This window comes from Wyeomyia smithii, chromosome 1 (assembly GCF_029784165.1).
Source record: "Wyeomyia smithii strain HCP4-BCI-WySm-NY-G18 chromosome 1, ASM2978416v1, whole genome shotgun sequence".
In the NCBI taxonomy this organism is placed as follows: Eukaryota; Metazoa; Arthropoda; class Insecta; order Diptera; family Culicidae; genus Wyeomyia; species Wyeomyia smithii.
This window is the reverse complement of record NC_073694.1, coordinates 72,454,580-72,474,791: the sequence shown is the minus strand read 5'-3', so window position 1 is coordinate 72,474,791 and position 20,212 is coordinate 72,454,580. Positions and strand designations below refer to the sequence as shown.

The following is a 20,212-nucleotide window of genomic DNA, read 5'->3' as shown; positions in this document are numbered from 1 at the left end:
CATGCCTCCGTGCAAGACGGAGAATGTAACGTACGCGAACCGAGGAATTTAGAGTACAGCGCCATACAACGTTCGGGTTTGCAAGTTCGGCGCTAATTAACGTGAAACGGGACGGATTCCAAGCATGGGAGAACCTAAGGCTTCCTTTTGCATACTACCGCATTTCGGGAATGTCTCATAAAATATCGTTAATTTTTCAACTAACCTGCAAGTATTTATTGTAAAATTGCTAAACCAGCACCAGAGCACCGAATCAGTTTGCACATTTTGTTTTACCGTGAAAAGTTTAACGCGTTTCAATTTTGCTATTTTTCACATCACTATTCTTTATCTCCCGGTGTTATTTATGTTTTCGCGCCGGAACTTACTAGAATATTTCCTACAAATACCGATACGTAAGAGTCGCGTAACTACTCAAACTAAGTATACTTTTTTCTTCACACTAAAAACATCGTGATCGTAACTAGTTTTCGCGATAAATTGGCCGAATTGGGCTGGAAGTTGCCAGGCCCGTAGCTACTGGGGGGCTAGGGGGGGCTTAGCCCCCTCACGCGTTTGTATTGCCCCACCACGCAATTATCTCATATATTTAATTGTTACTAGGTACAAAAAACCAAAAGAAAAATCTGAAATATAAGAAATAAGCATTATTTAATAGTCTCCAGTTTTTTATATATTACCGATATCAGTCAATTTTTGTTTGTTAAGAACAATTGCACCTTGCATTTAAGTAGTTAATTAAATTTCAAATGAACCGTGTTCAAGTTCGAACAATCAAAACGGTCGAGCTCAAAAAAGTTGAGTTACTCAATCTTTTGATGAGCCCGCCTGATTCGCGGCGAAGTTGAAACTGACGATCCGCCTACTTCCGTTTCGGATGTCCGGTCCAGCGTCTGGGAGTGAAAATGTCAGTTTTTTTTAAAAATGTGTCATTTTAATGAAAGAACCAATGAAGTTTTATATGTTTGATAATAAAAGAACAATGCAAAACAAGTTCTGCTGCAAAATTTGACCAGTTTTTCCAGAAGTTTTAATTTCTCACTTTTTGATTTCTTGGATTGAACAAATCGTGGGCAAAAAATGACACAAAAGACAAGTTATTTCAAATATTAAACTTTCAGCCAGTATCCAAACTCCCTGCAGTGTGCTTCTTGTGATTCATGTTTATGTTCAGTTCAATTATTTTGGCAGTACTTTTCCACACCTCGGAAGCATTTCGTTACCTGGCCCGGACAACTATGTTCCAGTTAGGTCCGAAATGAAACCGGACAACAACATTGATCAAACAATGCGAATCGTAGAATTTAGAACTTAGGCTGACGGTTGAATCGGTCCATTCTCTCAATATTTCGTCGCGAATAGAATCTCTTAGTATCGTCGATTTCGAATGATGCGACCCTCGAAGATAGGTCTCTAACGCTGTAATTCTGTAATTTGAATAAGAAAATTCTTACGGGAAATAGGAGGAAAACTGAAAAACTGATAAGAACTTTAATTTGGGTACTCCGTGTGACGCGTGAAGGTACTTTTTTGTCGAGCACATAACGGTTTTAAACTGATTTATCTCCAAAAATAACGTAGGAGGGTGGTATTCGAGACACGACCGCATGACGTAGACTACCGTATTCTTATATTCCATTAAAACTAATAGTAGAGGGAATTGCAACGCTTCTATTACAAAACTTCGAGGCACCAAGAGGTACCAGTTGCCGATTATTCTTGTTTACTGGTTAGTCCGCCCAGAATTCCAGACATTTCAGTATTTTGCAGTAGCCATGTACTACTAACAGCCACCAGCATTACGGGTGAAATCGGCTCGAGATGACCGGTACTATTTTGTCTTACCTCCTTTCAGTTGCTAACACCTAGCGTCCGTTTGTAACGTATGTAATGAAACTGATGGGATTTGATTGATTTCTTTCTTTTGAAGGGACTATAACTCCAAACGGTCATTCGGCCCTCTGCTTTGCTTGAGGAGAAACAGTCTCTTATATAGCCCAAAGACATACGCTGGATGATGGTGGCTTCTCAAACCTGGCGGTGCCATACACAGTTAAAAAAAAACACCGGATTCGGTAAAATTTTACCGGAATCTCAACAGCTGAACGTTCGGTAAAATTTTCGGTGTTTTCGGAAATTACCGAACAGCTTGTGAAACTACCTACCGCCAAGTCGGTAATATTCACAGTTTTTTTGGTAATGTTTCAAGCCGAACAGCCTGTTAATTTTACCGGAAGAACCCGTAAAAATGTTTAAGAAAAAAAGAAAAAATACCGACCGCACCTGTAAAAAAATACCGGATTGATGTAAAATGTTTTTTTTTCTTCGAATTGATAAAAAATTTTATTTTATTGATTCGAAGAAACAACGGATTTCGGATATTCAGCTGGTAAACAGAGTTACACAGTTATATTATATTATATTCTTTAAAATAGAGCGTAAGGCAATTCTTGAGAGTTTAATCCTCGAAAGTTTAATGAACAGAAAATTAAAAAAGTTGTATATAAAGTTTTTACCTAAGGTATAACTTTTTACCTAAGGTAAACACTTTCCATATTATGTTTACACTCGACAGCAATTAAAACCAAATTAACTAATATATTTTCTGCTGAATATTTTTTACTGATACATTCGCGTCTTGCATGGTTGCACGTATGAGAAAAATGGCCGCCACATTTAAGATTTCACAGTTTCACAGATTGTTCGGTAAAAAGTTATACAGATTTCCGTGAATGTAAAATTATGCGAATATTTCGGTAAAAATTAACGAAATTATGGTAAAACTTGCAGATATTACAGAACACTCTTAATCTAATGCTTTTTTACCGGAATACCGGTATTATAACACTTTACCGATGGATTGTTGTAAAAAATATTACCGAACGATTTTTTTTATTAAGTGTGCACGCAGTGATGCCACATTTTCATCTGTATTTTGGAGCTCAAAAAATCTCATCACCTTGGTTAAATTTGAAAAAATCTGTAAAATAAAATCTGCATATGTACTGGACATATCCTTCTCGAAAAAAAAAATGCAATATAGCTTGTTTAACATTTTTTCCGTGTTTAATTAATGCACACGTTTACGCGCTGAAACACGCTCCACCGCATTTGAGTTAATTTATGTTTTTCAACTATATAAAGAAGTTTAATTTACGACCCCATGAAAACTAAAAAAATCTGTATAAATCTGTATTATTTCCAGAAAATCTGTAAGCTGTATATGCAGATATCTGTATGTTAAATACGCAAAAAATCTGTATAAATGCAGATAAATCTGTATATTTGGCATCACTGGCCACACGCGCTATAAACATGCACACACGCGCTACAGACATGCATACACGCCATTAACATACACACGCTATATAGCAAGCCACACACCTTATATATCAGGGACACACGCTACAGTCATTCACACACGTTATGTGCACACACCCTATATATACATACGCTGGATGATGGTGGCATCTCAAAGCACCTGGCGGTGCGAATCTCTTTCAGTTTCGGGTTGTATTCACCCAACGATATCTGAATCGGATTACCGCTGGTGGGGTCCAACTCAGATCGAAGGGGAGCCGAACTGAAAGAGGTAAGAACTGCAGCCAACCACTACCACCGCCGCTGTTGCCCGCTGCTGATCCTCTTCGCCTACTGCCATCGGTGTTGATGTCCGCTGTTGCTGCCTGCTGCTAGTAAACTGAACTGATGGGGTGAAATGTTCCTTTATATACGTCAGTTGGTGGCCAACTCTCATGGAAGGCGTATCACGAATTTTTTTTTCTAATTCTAGTCACACCTATTCCCGTTCATCTTCGCATTCCCGCGAAACTACATCATTACCCGCTTTACTAAACTTAAAATGTAAGTCAATATGACAAAAAATGAAATTAGTTCGTAAAGTAAAATTAGCACAACGGAGCTCTTCCGTGATACGCCTTCCATGGGAGTTGGCCACCAACTGACGTGTCTCATCGCTTGCGCCGCTGTAGATATAATAAGTCATTATACATAGTGTGCGTAAAGAGACCACTCTCTCAGTTGACAGAAATAAACTTCCACAGGGCAGTGTGTGCAGTTTCATCGCGGCGTGCTGAGATGCGGGAACACAATAGTAGAGGGTGATTCGACATTGGTCTTAGGAAGAGTTACCCTTACCCAGTAGTTCAATTGGCCAAAACACCTTGCCGGAGACAACGGAGATTGCGGGTTCGAGTCCCGTCTGGACGAGGGAAAATTTTTTCTAATTCTAGTCACACCTTCTATTCCCGTTCATCTTCGCATTCCCGCGAAACTACATACATTGCCCGCTTTACTAAACTTAAAATGTAAGTCAATATGACAAAAAATGAAATTAGTTCGTAAAGCTGATTATAAATGACAAAAAATAAGCGCTCAATACCTGACCACTTTTCCCTGGTTTTCCCTGGTTGAATTACTAGATTTTCAAATTCAGATGCCTAACTTCGATATAGACGTTAGTCAACGTCAAAACGTTTACTTAAAAAAAAATTCTAAAAAATTCTAATTTCCATACCAGGTATGGTTGGTCAACCTGCCTGACAACCAAGCCATGCGCGACGACAGTCGTTGAGGAGAAGGCAAGGGTTATGATTGAGGAACTCATTTTGATCGCCAACTCCTTAAAGGTGAGCAAGACACTGGGGCTTGCTTGGTCCAGGCTGGAAGCTTCAAAATAAACTTCAAAATAAACAAAATTATTCAATTAAGTAGCTATGCTACGTTACCGTTACTGCGATTGAAAATCACCTGACCTACAGAAGATTTCAAAGTGAGCTGCGTGCACTGTCCGTCATTACTGCTCGTGGAAAGTTGGATGGGGCTCGCTAGAGAAAAATGGAACAGAACAAACAATATCGCACGCTAGCCTGGAGGGCTAAAGCGGTCTCTATCAACTAGATTAGTTAAGAGAATTCGTTATCGTTGTTTTTTGGCACATTTTGCATGTGTACGATAAATACAACGATACACTGTGCCCCAGTGCTGAGTCGAGAAAATTTCCAGCTCGAAAAGATCCTCGACCTGATCAGGAATCGAACCCGATATCACAACCGTGTGGGGGAGCTAGCTGACCGACATCGCTAACCACAGAACCACGGGGACCACAAAATAGAAAAATGGAAATAACCGTTTATAACCTAAATGTTAGACAATTTCTTCGTATTTCATTCTAAATTATTGTTTGAAACAAAGGTTTTGATAGTGCTGATAGTGCTCTAGAGCACCACTAGTCTTTTAGGGTCTTTTTTTTTGAATTAGTGTTTAAACAACAGTTTTATTCTGTTGAGAACTCAAAACAAGTTTCACAAACCTACATGGTGCCAAAAGTGTGGTTCTAAAAACGAGCCTATTACCATAAACTTTTCAATAGTACGAAGAAAAAAGATGTTTGGCGTAATTAAAATTCCACTATATGCCGCAAAAATGAAGAGAAAGAATCTTTCAACATAACAATTAATGGAAATCGCACAGACAATGGACCAACTGTATCAAATGAGTTTAATAGATTCTTCAGCACGATCGGACCTCAGCTTGCTGCCACAATTAACAGTCACAGAGATATAAACAAATTCCAAACCTGGCACCCAGTGAACAGCTCCATTTTCTTAAGACCCTGTACGCAACAGGAAATTATATTACTTATAAAAGAGTTGAACTTAAAAAAATCCAGTGGGCCAGACAATATTCCACCGGCATTCGTTAAAAACCATCATATGTTCTTTTCATCTTTAATGCGGGACATTTTCAATGAGTGTATCGAATTTGGCAATTATCCCAATTGTCTCAAAAAAAGCCAGAGTTACTCCTATCTTCAAAGGTGGCAATAAATTCGATATAAATAATTACCGACCGATGTCTGTACTCTCGGTCTTGAGCAAAATATTAGAACAGCTGCTAGTAGCTAGGCTTCAAAATTTTTTGAATGGAAAACACATTCTGTACAACCACCAATTTGGATTTCGCACTGGATCAAGCACACTAACTGCAGCAAGCGAACTAGTAGATAAAATTTATTGTGCAATGGACTCGAAGAAAATCGTGGGTGTTCTATTTCTGGATCTAAGGAAAGCCTTTGATACTATCGATCACGCAATATTACTGCAAAAACTAAATAACTATGGGATTCGTGGTAAAGCAAATTATTTAATCAGAAGTTATCTTACTGGAAGACTACAGTGTGTACGAGCAAACGACTCTCTGAGTCTACCATCTAAACTAACTGTTGGCGTACCGCAGGGTAGCAATTTAGGACCGTTACTGTTCCTGATGTACATAAACGACCTCCCAAACTTGCCTTTAAAAGGCAAACCGAGAATGTTCGCTGACGACACTTCATTGTCATATCCGTGCACTGACCCGTATCGTGTTATACGCCAGATGCAAGAAGACCTATCAATACTGCAGACCTATTTTGCTGAAAATCTATTATCACTAAACCTTCAAAAGACAGAATATATGATTTTTCATTCCCCTCGTCTAAAACAACCCGTTCACTCTGAATTAAAAATAAATGGCACGACCGTGCGAAAAGTAGAAAAGTATAAACACCTTGGCTTGATACTTGACTCTGCACTAAAATGGAACCATCATATAGAGCATTTACGGCGAGAAATCAGTTCTACTTGTGGATTACTTTGGAAAGTAGCGAAATTCATTCCACAAAAGCAGTTGATCACGATCTACTATACACTCGTTCAATCCAAACTGCAGTATCTGGTGTCTATCTGGGGTAATGCGAGTAAAACAGCACTACACTCTCTACAAGTAACACAAAACCGTAGCTTGGAAAGCTTATATAAAAAGCCGTTACTTTTCCCAACAATCGAATTATTTCGGCAAGCCGACAAATCCATACTGCCTGTGACAGGACTTAGAGACTTACAATGTATGGTGCAACTGAAAACTATCATGGTTAGTCCTGTTGCTCATCACAACATCGCGCTTCGACATCCAGATCATAGATATGTGTTAAGAACCCAAAATATAGGGTTACCATCTCGTCGGAAGTAAAAATCAGGAAAATTTTTTTCCAGCAAAAAATTATTCTAAGCTATAAGCAAATATCTTAAATACCAATATAGTTCACTTACGTGAAATTATGAAGACAAATTGAAAATGACAGAAGCGTTAGTCACCTTTTCGACCGCTAGGTGCGCCACTTCTGATTTTGTTCTACACGACATGCAAAATAGAGTAACTTTTGACAATAATATTACCCTAATGGGTACACTGAAAAAAATGCTCATTTTATTGTGAAGTGGACTCGGCCGAATATTTTATAATAGTAAACTTCGTCAATGTATGAGGCAATCCATGGGTGGTGTTCCACGGTTTGTACGTTTGTCGACCTCCGACAATATTTTGAGTTGTAAAATAGCGACTTCCGGTGACTGGAAAACTGCCGAAAATGACCAAATACCACCTAATATTGGTGTTTTTTTAACCGGAATGACGCTCAGAGGCCAGAAATTGTCGCCAAATGCCAGTTTGAAACCCAAGATGGCGACTTCCGGTTTCTGAAAAACAGCGGCGAATGACCAAATACGGGTATTTCCGCGATTGTTATGATGCACTGAAGCCACAAATCGACAGTTTGAGTTGTAAAATGGCGACTTTTGGTGACTGGAAAACTGCCGAAAATGACCCCAAAACAACCAAATATGGGTGTTTCTTTAACCAGAATGATGCTCAGAGGCCAGAAATTGTCTCCAAATGCCGTTTTGAAATCCAATATGGCGACTTCCGGTTCCTAAACAACAGTGGCAAAAGACCAAATAACACTCATTATGGGTATTTCCGGGATTGTTATGATGCACTAAAGCTACAAATCGACCTCAGACAACATTATGAATTGTAAAATGATAACTTCCGGTGAATGGGAAACTGCCGATTAAACGATGATTGCATCATATTCGTTTCGTTTCCATCACTGCTTGGGATTAGTTTACATTTACACGTCGTGGCCTGATAATTGAATATTTCTTCTTCGTGCCTCGATAAGCTACATCTATTATATTATCAATATTTAACTCCCGGAATGGCGTTAGTTTTACATACAAACAATATACGCACGAAATCTACAACATATTTTTTTCTGTGAAAGTATGAAATTGAGTCAACTGAATCTAAAATTGAGTAAACTCAGTTTCGTGTGTGAGAATGTCACACGCTCACAGAAATTAAACAACAATGCACAGTGGTACAGTAAGGCAATGTAGGAGGACATGAGTTTTTCGATGCGATTTTGTGGTTTTAGAGTAATTTTTTTTTTCTAAGAACTTGTTTCTTATATTTAGTCTATTTTTTTGTGCAAATGAAAATTAGGGTGTTCCTGAAATCGACTATATAAAAAAACTAACTTTTTTATTTGCAGAAATAAATGTATACATTCATCGGCACAGTTGTTGATCAACTAATTTTAAGCAACTTTCGGTATTTCTTCACAATATTTATACAATATTTGTTCTTTCAAATGATACCAAAAAATATTATTTATGTTTGCCCTAAACGGAGACATTAATATTTTAAAAGGGCCTATTTTTAAAATAGAAATAGTGAAAACTCTTCATCTGTACAATATATCGACAATGTTTTTTCGTCAAAATTGGCGTATTTTTGATTAAAGTTACCGAAGAAAATTTTTTTTTAAATTTAAATTGAAAAAATAGAGCGGAAGGACTGTTTTTGGAAACCAAATTTAATGTCTACAAAAAAGTTACTGAGAATTAGTTGATCTACAAGTTTGCCAAAGAATGTTTACAATTATTTATGCAAATAAAAACAAGCTAGTTTATTTTTATTTCGTTGATTTTAGGACCACCCTAATTTTCATTTGCACATAAATAGAGGACTATGTATAAAAAACAACTTTTTACAAAAACTATGGCTTTAAACCGCAAACCAAAATCGCAACGAAAAGCTTATGTCCGCCTAAAATGCCTTACTGTACCACTGTGCAATAAGTTTAGTTACCTTTTTCACCACAAGAGGGGGTGTTCCCTGTCTGTCTTCACGGAAATATATGGAAAATTCGCGAGTGAACTATATTGTTATTCCAAGATATTTGCTATAAGGCAATCCACGGGTGACGTTTTTTTGCTTGTACGTTTGTTATTGTTGCTGTTTTTCAAGCTGCAAAATCAAAACACGACCAAAACCGGAATCTTTTAATGTCGGCAATCATATCAAAAGTGATTTTATATTGTTGTATTTAGGATTGGCACTCGCGATACTAGGGCTACCGATCGGATAACATTTGTTTTTCACGCTTCTGGATCCGGATTGCATCCAAGTTGAGACCGATCGAACGGATCGAACATACATAAAGCTGTCATAAGTTGAAATCAGACTGAAATCAGCTGATCGCAACTGTCTCATGGATTGCCTTATTGTTATTTTCTGAGGTATCAATAAATAAAACACGTAATTTGAGATTTGCGTTTCAAAATACGCCAAAAGCTGCATATTTAACGTATTTCTCGAACGCTTCAATTTTGCAACTTTGATTTATTAGGCGTTAGTAGATACCTTAAAAATGCAACACTAGTAAACTGTTTGAAATAAACTTAATTGTCAAAAAACGTTTAACGATTTCAACGACTAGACAATTTCTCTCATTAAAATTCAACCAAAGAAAAAAATCGTTCGAAATAAGTTCGTTTCTTCCTGGAGTCAATAAGTTCGTTTCTTCCTGGAGTCAAGATGAAAGTACTGAGCAATTTTCTCCCTTTTTGAATATCCGGCATCATTCAGAAAAATCAGGACAAATGCTAAAATATGAAAAATAAATCAGGACGCTCCAAATGGTTCTCAAAATCAGGACATGTCCTGCTAAATCAGGACGGATGGTATCCCTACCAAAATAATCTTCTCTTAGACCGCCCAAATACGGAAAAGCGCAAGAAATCCTTCACTTACCACGCCACAAAATGTTATAACGCATTACCAAGACATGTAAAGGAGTTAAATAACATAATAATTTTCAAAAACGCTGTAAAGTCACTGCTTCGAACGAAAATCAACGCCCACCTTTGAAAAAGAAGAGTTAGACGAAAACTAAAGTTCAGTTGTCAAACTGCATCTGCCAATTCCTTCAAGACTATTGATCAGCGCCCCCTTGGAAGAGAACCATCTCACTGGGGGTGCAAATCGGAAATTCAACCCACCACTATCAACCAACCATCAATACAGACAATATTGTTAACTGTAATCATCAATGTCACTTTTGGAAATAAATTGATTATTATTAAGTGTCATTTTGCGAGAAAATGTGAATAAATGATAAAAAAGTGCAATACCAAAGCATTACGTGGCTTTTTTTTTTTCATTTAAAAACCTTTCGTATACAAGGGTTAAGGTTTCAAAAAAATTTATATTATATATGAAAAAATAATAAACCACATAAAGTTACCTTAGCATAGCAGACCGGAAATTAGGCGCACAGCTCCCCTGATTTACGTCCAGGATGCACAAAGTCATTGTTCTGCGATGACACAAGCATTTCCGTAGAGGGAAAAAGTCTTCGTGTCATATGCAGTCGATTGCAGAAAAGTTTAGATATTTTCTCTTCCTACTTGCAAGCATGGGCGTAGGATTCAAAATAAAATTCTGAAAATGATTTTGAAACGTCCTACTTGGTTTGGTACACTCGATTTACATAGACTTACTGGTGTTGAAACATTAGAAGCTACGTCCTATAAAATTATTACCAATTCTCGACAAAAATCGTTGCAATCCTCAATTGCTACGACAAGCTCTCTTTATAGTCAATAAGTTAGAATTAAGTTAGTTGTAATTCCATTTCCTTTATTTGACAAGTAGGTTTAAATCCCTACGAATCATAAGTCCTACTTTTTCTTCACATAAATAAGTCCTACTTGCGAAAGCAAACAAATCCTAATAGATTCGATTAAATCCAATACCGTCCTCAGATACGTATTTCGGCTGCTACATGCAACCATCATCAGTGCTTATGTGGACTGTCCACATAAACATAACCTATTCTCAATATTCAATTCCTTTCTACTAAGACGCTCAAAAAGAAATTTATTTGAAATCCTAATAATTAGAATTACAAAATTTCTAACAGTGTCACCATTTGTGCCACACAAACTCATTATTTACTGATATTTATCATAAATACTTAAGCTACTTAGCTCTCCCAGATGGTCTCGAGGTACGATGCTGGCCTAACAAGCCAGTCGTCGTAGGTTCGAGTCTCGTCTCGGGAGAGACTGTTAGTGTCAGTAGGATCGTAGCACTAGCCCCGCAATTGTCCTCCTGTACACTATAAATAGTCGGCTGCGAAGTCTGTGTATAAATAAGCCGAAGGTCAAGTTCCAAATCGGGAATGTAGCACCACCAAGGCGCTTTGCTTTGCTTTTTTTACTTAAGCTACTAACAAACCCTCCCATTGAAAAAGGCTCACAACTCCATTTAATTGAGTTTTTTTGTTCCATCGAAATGAACGTATAAATTCAAGATTTACTTATCGCGTAAGATTTTTACTGTAAAAGTGAAATGAAGTATTTATGAGGTCCATTGTCGCTCTATTAGCTTATTTAAATTTGTCATTCAAGCGATTCGGCTACGGATAACGCAGCAGCGGTTGAGACTACCAGCTCAGTAAAAAGAGAAATACTCAAGAAATATCGTTACCGTCGAGTAATAGTAAACAATACTACAAGCTTTTACTGTGAAAGCCAGCACAAAAACAACAACGAACTTCCCATTCATATTTTCCCAGGCGATTTCGCACAATCTTCAACGGCGATAGCAACGAATCGCGTGGCGTTTGTGATTGATATAAGGTGAGACTGTGGGTTCGGTTCGGTAGCGAAGAACTTCGATCGACCTCTCCCTCTTTCTCTCTTCTCATTTTTCTGCAGTGTGGTCACAAGCTCAACCCAACACGCGGCAAAATAGTTTCACCTGTGATCTTTCAGTGTTCGATTTTGTTCGTCAACGTTTGTTGGCTCTTAGTGGTGCTTGGCAGTCGATTATAATAATTTTATTCCGCATCTCTTAAATGACAAGAAATTAAACGAACTCAAATGAAATGTTGTTCTACGGTTCGAGACTAGTTAAGTTTTTACTTTCGTTGGCAGTTTTATTGGTGTTGACTCAGGCTGCTCCAGTTTACTATAAGAAGGTAGATAGTCAAAAATATGAACCTGGTGAGTTTGAGAGACGAAAACCATGAAAATTAGAAAAGAGAAAGAAGTTTGATGCGTGAGTGACTAATTCACTCTTATTCGAATTCGATTGTGTAATTCATGAATAGACTGGGTGGCAGTATCATCAACCGTCATTCCTCTTGCCGAATATCGTGTGAGCGTGGGCGCCGGTGAAGGACCTAATGGTAAATCATCGGCAGCATTGGTGCCGGATGAATACAGGCGAGCCTATTTGAGACACAAAAAGTTGACGGCGGCTAACAAACTAAAACTGCAAACTGACAAATATGGCGCAAAAGTAGCGGCACAGGTTCAAGAGGATCCCGATACACTCATCACAGGTGGGTGTTTTGATTCCATGAATGATGATCTGGTTTGGTTATTAAAATACTTGTTTTTATCGTTTCGTTTTAGCACATAAGATATTTTATGAAAAGAAGCAGACTGGGCATTGAAGAGGTTGATAAAATCAAGTGACGCGTCTGTTGCCAAGAACTAGCTTTTTAAATTTGTCATTTTTGATTTAGGTACAATGTATCATTCTGTTTTTAATTATTTTTAAGACTTCTGATTATTTACTACTGTAAACTTCCATTGCAGCCATTTAATAACATTACATTAGGTAGAGCAAATAAGTCTGCTGTTTTTTGCTTACAAACCAAGTTTTATTACACATACTAAATGGGCGATGGGATTCGCTAAAATATATCACTTTGCAGAAAAATTTTACTCTTCTTACAAAAGGTATGAGGCCACTTTCTCTTAAATTGTATAAACTAAGAAACTACCATTTAAAGTATTCTTGCATTGAATAAAAATAAAAAATAAATACATTACTAAGGTTAACTTCTACTTTAAAAAGTTTTCATTGAACGTTCTGTACAAGTTTTTAGCTTTTCGCGGGCCCAATCCGGCACAAAGTTTCAACTTTTCTTCGCTGCTTTTGATCATGTTGGCCAATGTTCCGTAGTTTTGAGTTAACGTCATTGCATCGCTTTTATTAACGGGCTTGATGGTTGTAAGTGCACTAACCAACTAGAAGTGAAATAAACTCAGTTAGTTCATGTTGACTGTAACAATCGTAACGTATGAAAGTGCTTCGAACGAAAGTATTGTTAACATAGCAAACGAGATGTTTATTCTACCTACTTGCTCATAAGGATTTTTCCCCGGTCGTTCCATGATCAAATCCGCTGGCTTGTGTTCAAGCATCTTGTACGTTTCAACAATCCTACCCGCTTCTTCGGCGTTCCAAGCCAGCATCAGAGTCAAATCCGCTAGTAAACAGATTCGCGTAAGATGCTTCAATGCATTGTGTGGATCTTGAATATCGACCTGTACCAGCAGCACCCGTAGTTCATACATTTTTCCCAGTTGTTTTAGACGACCGTGGATATAGTCAGGGTTGAGATTGTGGTAGCGCAGCGAAATGTACAGAATACACGTAGTAGTACCGACCACATAGTCCGGGACAATATCGTCGTACACCCAGGGTAAGTTTTGAATTGATTTTAATAGCGGATTGCCACGCTGCTTTGGATTGACAAGAATACAGTAGCTTTTTATTATTTTTGACTGTTGAGCGACTGCCGTGGAGGTGCTCGGTTGTGGTTCAGTTGTAGCCAACTTTTTTGCTGGAGGCGGAAGATCTAAATTGGCTAGCACGTCATCAGAGGAATCGTCGAGCAATGACATAGCAACTAAAAATATTTGAGACAAAAAAGAATTTTGTTAATAATTTTAAATAACCTTTAAAAATAAAACAACCTTGCTAATGTGAGATATAATTTGCGAAGTATTTGCCGTCCGATGGACAACATGAATAAAAACAGTATTTGTCAGATTTGTCATTATTTTGGCCTGGTTGCAAGTTTCTATTTCGAAACTGTAAGCAGATAGAGCGGATAGAGCAGCCAGTTTAATTTTCGACATTACTCACAAGTCACAATATATTCGAAAGCTTCGTAGCGATGGTAGCGATAACGCATGCCAGCATGAAAGTTTGTGAGCCGAATGTCGGCTTCAATCTCATAAGTTATATAATTCCAATTCATTTGAGTATTGGAGTTTCCTTGCAGGAATATAATTGAGGATTGTGTTGTATCATTTTTCTAGATATTCGCGTTGACGGTGTTGCTGATATTTGTTTGGTTTTTGCATGCGAAAAAGAAGGAAGGAAATATTTTTGCTTTTGTCATCACGCACATTTTGACAATTACATATGAGTGTTCACATAGGTGCGAACAGCCTTCAAAATCTCTTTCAACGCGAATAACCCGAATTGTATTTGAACACTCTGAAGGTGCTAGTATAGTACACTGAAAATAAATCGCACGCTAATCCCTAATGCTCTTTACATATGAATGTCAATAAACGAACCTAATCATTCTATTATGTCGACCCATATCGATTTTTATTGGAATCCACGGTATTATAACGTGTTTTGGCATTTGACCTGTGTAAGCATTGAAATCTGAGTGCAAAATGATTGGTTTTGGTATGCATGACATGGCAAACCGAAATGTAAGACATTTGATTTTGTGCTGTGAACTGGAACGCAAGTGTATTCCACGTAGATATGAAATGTTTCATCTATTAGCACAGAAGTAAGTGAAATCCACTTGGCAGTAACGTGTCGATTTTTTACAGTGTAGCTAGACCACGTCCCACTGTTCGTTAAATAGTAATTATACATCGGATATAATGATGCATTCGCTTGCAATACTATTTTTAATTTACACCTTTTATTCATTCATTCACTCATTCCTACCATTTATCCGTTTAATAGAAATTTAGTAATCGATACCAAACTAAGAACATGTTTTTTTTTTCTTGGTTTCAAAGAGGCTTTGCTGATTTTGGCTAGGTAAACTACGGAAACTAAAGCATTGTTATGATAAGCATTATAATTGTATGAATTGTACAAAGTTGTGAAACCAATAAACATTACAATATGTAGTATTTTTGCTTTATTATTGTGTTAGGGATGCTTTTTCAACGTATATTTGTATCTCAAATACACGTTGGAAAGCCGTTTTGACGTCTAAAAATTAATTCGAATCAGCACAGAATTCCCCGCGAAAATTTTATTTTTTTCAACTTTGTATAGCTAATTTGTATTGTGCCGTGTCAACTAAATGTTGTGAAAAAAAAACTTTGTATAGTTACCGCGTCCACTTCACACACAAAATTAAACAAGATGTGATTTTCTCTGCCAAGCGATATCTATAGGTGTTCATAAAAGTTTTGCCAAATGATGGAAATGTCACTGAATTTCATGTTAATCCAAGAAATGTTCAATGTTTCAAATGATGTCAAATGGCATCATTGGGTTGATTCGGGTTAAGACCTAAATATAAAACAAGTTAGGCGTTGTACACAAATAACGTAACGCTAAAAATCTAGAATTCAGGTACCCTACCCCTTCTCCCCCTATGTAACAACGTTCGATGACTCCCCCTACTAAAATTACGTAACGCTAAACAACCTAACTCCTCTCCCAATTTACAATTTTGATTTACAAACATCCCAATTAAGTAACTGTCTCAACTACTCGCCCTCCCCCTATGTGAATAAGTAACGCCGACTTAACCCCCCCTGCCCCCCCATCCGTTACATAATTAGTGTACGACGCTTTAGACGTCAGGAAAAAGAATTATAAGTTTCCGTTAAACTCTACTAGAAATTTGGGAAGTAAAGCCTTAGACGTGCAAAATGATATGAGACTGACAAACACAGTCTCCTGTCATGAAACATGTATCTTAAACTCTTTTAATTACGCTAACGCTAATAAAGGAAGGGGGTATTCTTGAGCTTTACGATTTGTCACATAGCTGAGGGGGAGGTGAGATCAGCGCGACTCTGGAGAGACTCTTTAAAAACGAGCATTTTTATCAAGCAAATTCTTCTACTGCGTTACGTAATTTATGAAACCTTCCTCTCTTGTCTCAGAGCAGACTTATCGGTCCATAAAACTTTTCAACCATTATTAATACCTATCATGATAAGTAATTTGATTAGCTCAAGAAACGTGAAAATCCGTGTAATTTGGCATAGTTATCAAGTTTCTTACATAATATTTCATGCAAGAGAAATTTTAATTTTTACCCTTAAAACTTCAATATTGAAAATTTTCAAACTGTACAGGGTATTGAACCTTTTCGGAAGGTTTTTGAACGACTGCTGCAGACTCTGCCAAAAACAACCACTGCCTAAAACCAAAGATGACTAGAACAAGATACCTGACTTCTAGTTTTTTAATACATTTTGCCCACGACACCTTTACAGCGGTTAGTGCTGCCATCTTATAACCTAAATGCGCATAAAACTGTGGTTATTAGCAAAATTGATTTATCGTGCATAATCCACCAGATGAAAATGAAAATCAGATGGCAACACCGTATGAGGACATTCAAAGTTGGCCGCACCATACAAAATCACATGGCAGGACCATACGAGGATTCAAAAAAAATGCTTCATCTTTCGCAACCTTGCCGTCATCATCAAATTACCAGTTCGACTTTCGTTCACGTGTCCGATGCATACTGCAAGAGTCAGGTATCTTGTACTAGTCATCTTTGCTAAAACATTTGATACCCTAGTTAGAATTGAAAAATATCAATAATTGAAAGAACGTGGGAAAAAATAAAGTTTTGAAATCTATCGTATTGCATGGCCATACCATTTTCAATAATTCTGAAATGTTTGGCGATTGCCTTGGAGCTGCTCGGTTTCGGTTCATCCATAGGTAACTTTTTTGCCGGAGATGAGAGGTCGAGGTTGGCCAGCAACTCATCAGTGGAATCGTCGAGCAACGACATAGTAACTAAATAAAATGTTGTGCCTTAGAATAGTTTTGTTAATAATCTGAAATAACTTACCTTTAGCCATATTTAATAAATATAAAGCTTTATAATGTAAGATGTGAACTGCGGAGTATTCGTTATTATTTTGGGCTGATTGCAAGTGTTTATCAGACTGATGTCATGGCAACAGTTTCCTGAAGCCGCCGCCGATGATGATGGCGCTACTGTTGGAAATATGGTCATAAGCTCCGTTCATTGTGCCGCATGTGTTACTGTACAGATTTTTTGCGTGCTTCTAACTATATTGAATTTAGGACTATCCGGAACGTGTTGAAACATGTTTGAACGTGACCATTAATGTCCTGCACAAAATCCATGAAACGTTCAAAACAAAACAATCGTTTTTCGCTTTCTTCATTTCTTCACACCACTTGCAGCAACAGTTGATCTCGCATGGACGGTGCTCAATCGGCTGTTTCGCAAGCACTGACAGCCTTTTGACGTATAATCGAGCCAGAGAACAACGGCTTCAAGCGAAATGTATGGGGATGACGTTCATGACAGGGATGTGGCATGCGCACGACAAATCTACATGTGACAAAAACGAACGGTTTTTTTAATCATATTTTTTAGTATCCGTGATTTTCCTTTAACCAATTTAATTTCAATAACCGCCAAGAGGAAGGTATTATGGTCCCTAATGTTGCCAAAGAGGATGGCCGAAATCGGTCAACTGGTTTCGGATACATGGCCGCAACATGTTCCGGTAATATAATGGCCATGGCCATGGGCGCCGACTTCATAGAAATAGTGGGGGTTGACAAATGAGATTTATCTGATTCTAGAAATATATTGCTTAAAATTTCTGCGTGGGATAAGTTAAGTGATTGGAATAGCAATTTTGATACTATCATAGACCACAATTTTGCAAAACAGCGTGAGGGTTGTGAAGTTTGAAATAACAAATCAAACTATCAGGAAAACGAAAAAAACGTTAACTTTCTAGAATTATAACCCACCAAGCGACAGTTATAACGACTTGGAATCCAAAAACTAGTCCATTGGTGGCCATCCCTAGAGTCTTAGTCATCACAGCACACACAAAAAATACATAGCTATGGTGAAAAAACCGTTCGTTTTTGGCATGGTTCGATTATGGCAACATGAAACATTTCGCCGTGTTGCCAAGTCGAACGGGGCCTGCATGAGTGTTTATACTCAACCCATGTTTAAAACATGTTTTTACTGGCATGGTTTCCTTTAGATAAACAGCTTGATCATAGCTAGATATAAATATCACACTTATTTAATATGTATTTACGTGCCTGTAGTAAAATAATATTCCTTAATATACACTACTTAATAATTGTTCCACGAAGAACTTCTTTAACTTTAAGTTATTAGCATTTATTACCTTTTAGTCAACCTAGTTCGCAGTTTAATTTTTTACGGATATGCCAAAGAAACCTGACACAGAAAAAGTACATGTGACTTCTGATGTTTCTGCACGTGAATGGTTGATTGAGCGTGGAAATTCTACCTTCCTCTCTTGTCTCAGAGCAGACTTATCGGTCCATAAAACTTTTCAACCATTATTAATACCTATCATGACAAGTAATTTGATTAGCTCAAGAAACGTGAAAATCCGAGTAATTTGGCATTGTTATCAAGTTTCTTACATAATATTTATGCAAGAGAAATTTTAATTTTTAACCTTTAAACTTCAATATTGAAAATTTTCAACTGTACAGGGTATTGAACCTTTTCGGTAGGTTTTCGAACGACTGCTGCAGACTCTGCCAAAAACAACCACTGCCCAAAACCAAAGATGACTAGAACAAGATACCTGACTTCTAGTTTTGTAATACATTTTGCCCACGACACCTTTACAGCGGTTAGTGCTGCCATCTTATAACCTAAATGCGCATAAAACTGTGGTTATTAGCAAAATTGATTCATCGTGCATAATCCACCAGATGAAAATGAAAATCAGATGGCAACACCGTATGAGGACATTCAAAATTAGATGGCTGCACCATACAAAATCACATGGCAGGACCATACAAGGATTTAAAAAAATGCTTCATCTTTCGCCACCTTGCCATCATCATCCAATTACCAGTTCGACTTTCGTTCACGTGTCCGATGCATGGAGTTCTCCAGGTGAAAACACACAAACACTACGACACGGCCCGCTTTACACTGTATATTGAAATTTGTGAGAGTGTGAATCAAACTCGGTAGTTTTTTATGCTCTCTTTCAGATGACAGTTCTCACTGATGACAAAAAATTCTTACAGCTAACAAAAAATAAATCGTAAACATCGCACTTATACAAACGCACTTGGAGAACTCTATACTGCAAGAGTCAGGTATCTTGTACTAGTCATTTTTGCTAAAACATTTGATACCCTAGTTAGAATTGAAAAATATCAATAATTGAAAGAACGTGGGAAAAAATAAAGTTTTGAAATCTATCGTATTGCATGGCCATACCATTTTCAATAATTCTGGAATGTTTGGCGATTGCCTTGGAGCTGCTCGGTTTCGGTTCATCTATAGGTAACTTTTTTGCCGGAGATGAGAGGTCGAGGTTGGCCAGCAACTCATCAGTGGAATCGTCGAGCAACGACATAGTAACTAAATGAAATGTTGTGCCTTAGAATAGTTTTGTTAATAATCTGAAGTAACTTACCTTTAGCCATATTTAATAAATATAAAGCTTTATAATGTAAGATGTGAATTGCGGAGTATTCGTTATTATTTTGGGCTGGTTGCAAGTGTTTATTTCGAAACTGTAAAAAGACAGTGCAGCCAGTTTGATTTTCGAACATGACTTTCAAATATACGAAAGCTCTGTAGCGCTGGTAGCGCTAAAGCTTTTAAGTTGTTATGAAATGTTGGAGTTTTCCAGCAGAAATATGATATCAATAACAAATATAATATCAAAATAACAACCAATTATAATGTTACATTCGCTTAAAATACATTATTTCATTTATACCCTTCATTTATTAATTGATCCATTCCTACCGTTTATTTATTCGTTTGAATGAAACTTAGCAATCGATATCAAACATGTTATTCTCCTATTTCACATCGTAAGTGGAATGATGATAAAAGGCGCCGTCACGACGCTTGACTAACCATTTGACGAAAACATTAGAATGATTCAAACTATTGCTTTTATAACCGTGATGATTTTGCTCA

General features: G+C 37.3%; 2 protein-coding genes across 5 annotated transcripts; one reads left to right on the top strand and one right to left on the bottom strand.

Annotated features, from left to right (window-relative positions):
- Positions 1 to 9,056: 9,056 nt before the first annotated feature.
- On the top strand, positions 9,057 to 13,010 carry LOC129718252 (uncharacterized). Of its 3 annotated transcripts, XM_055668835.1 has the most exons (5): positions 9,057 to 10,378; positions 11,601 to 11,831; positions 11,910 to 12,197; positions 12,305 to 12,538; positions 12,612 to 13,010. In XM_055668835.1, the coding sequence occupies exons 3-5, from the start codon at positions 12,080 to 12,082 to the stop codon at positions 12,650 to 12,652; spliced, it is 393 nt and encodes a 130-aa protein (XP_055524810.1). In that variant the 5' UTR covers positions 9,057 to 10,378; positions 11,601 to 11,831; positions 11,910 to 12,079; the 3' UTR covers positions 12,653 to 13,010. The 3 variants fall into 3 exon arrangements, with proteins under 3 accessions (XP_055524810.1, XP_055524813.1, XP_055524812.1); XM_055668838.1 differs by having other exon boundaries at positions 11,601 to 12,197; XM_055668837.1 differs by lacking the exon at positions 9,057 to 10,378 and having other exon boundaries at positions 11,506 to 11,831.
- Positions 12,988 to 14,116, bottom strand: LOC129718251 (DNA excision repair protein ERCC-1). Of its 2 annotated transcripts, none has more exons than XM_055668833.1 (3): positions 13,965 to 14,116; positions 13,347 to 13,897; positions 12,988 to 13,232 (listed from the first exon to the last, which is right to left on the bottom strand). In XM_055668833.1, the coding sequence occupies exons 2-3, from the start codon at positions 13,890 to 13,892 to the stop codon at positions 13,047 to 13,049; spliced, it is 732 nt and encodes a 243-aa protein (XP_055524808.1). In that variant the 5' UTR covers positions 13,893 to 13,897; positions 13,965 to 14,116; the 3' UTR covers positions 12,988 to 13,046. The 2 variants fall into 2 exon arrangements, with proteins under 2 accessions (XP_055524808.1, XP_055524809.1); XM_055668834.1 differs by having other exon boundaries at positions 13,947 to 14,095.
- Between the last annotated feature and the right edge of the window lie 6,096 nt (positions 14,117 to 20,212).

Coding starts and splice junctions, on each gene's coding strand:
- LOC129718251 (XM_055668833.1), bottom strand. CDS start 13,892: ATGTCATTGCTCGACGATTCCTCTGATGACGTGCTAGCCAATTTAGAT. Junction 13,233..13,346: donor GGAAAAATCCTTATGAGCAA/GTAGGTAGAATA, acceptor TTTCACTTCTAG/TTGGTTAGTGCACTTACAAC.
- LOC129718252 (XM_055668835.1), top strand. CDS start 12,080: ATGTTGTTCTACGGTTCGAGACTAGTTAAGTTTTTACTTTCGTTGGCA. Junction 12,198..12,304: donor TAGTCAAAAATATGAACCTG/GTGAGTTTGAGA, acceptor ATTCATGAATAG/ACTGGGTGGCAGTATCATCA. Junction 12,539..12,611: donor TCCCGATACACTCATCACAG/GTGGGTGTTTTG, acceptor GTTTCGTTTTAG/CACATAAGATATTTTATGAA.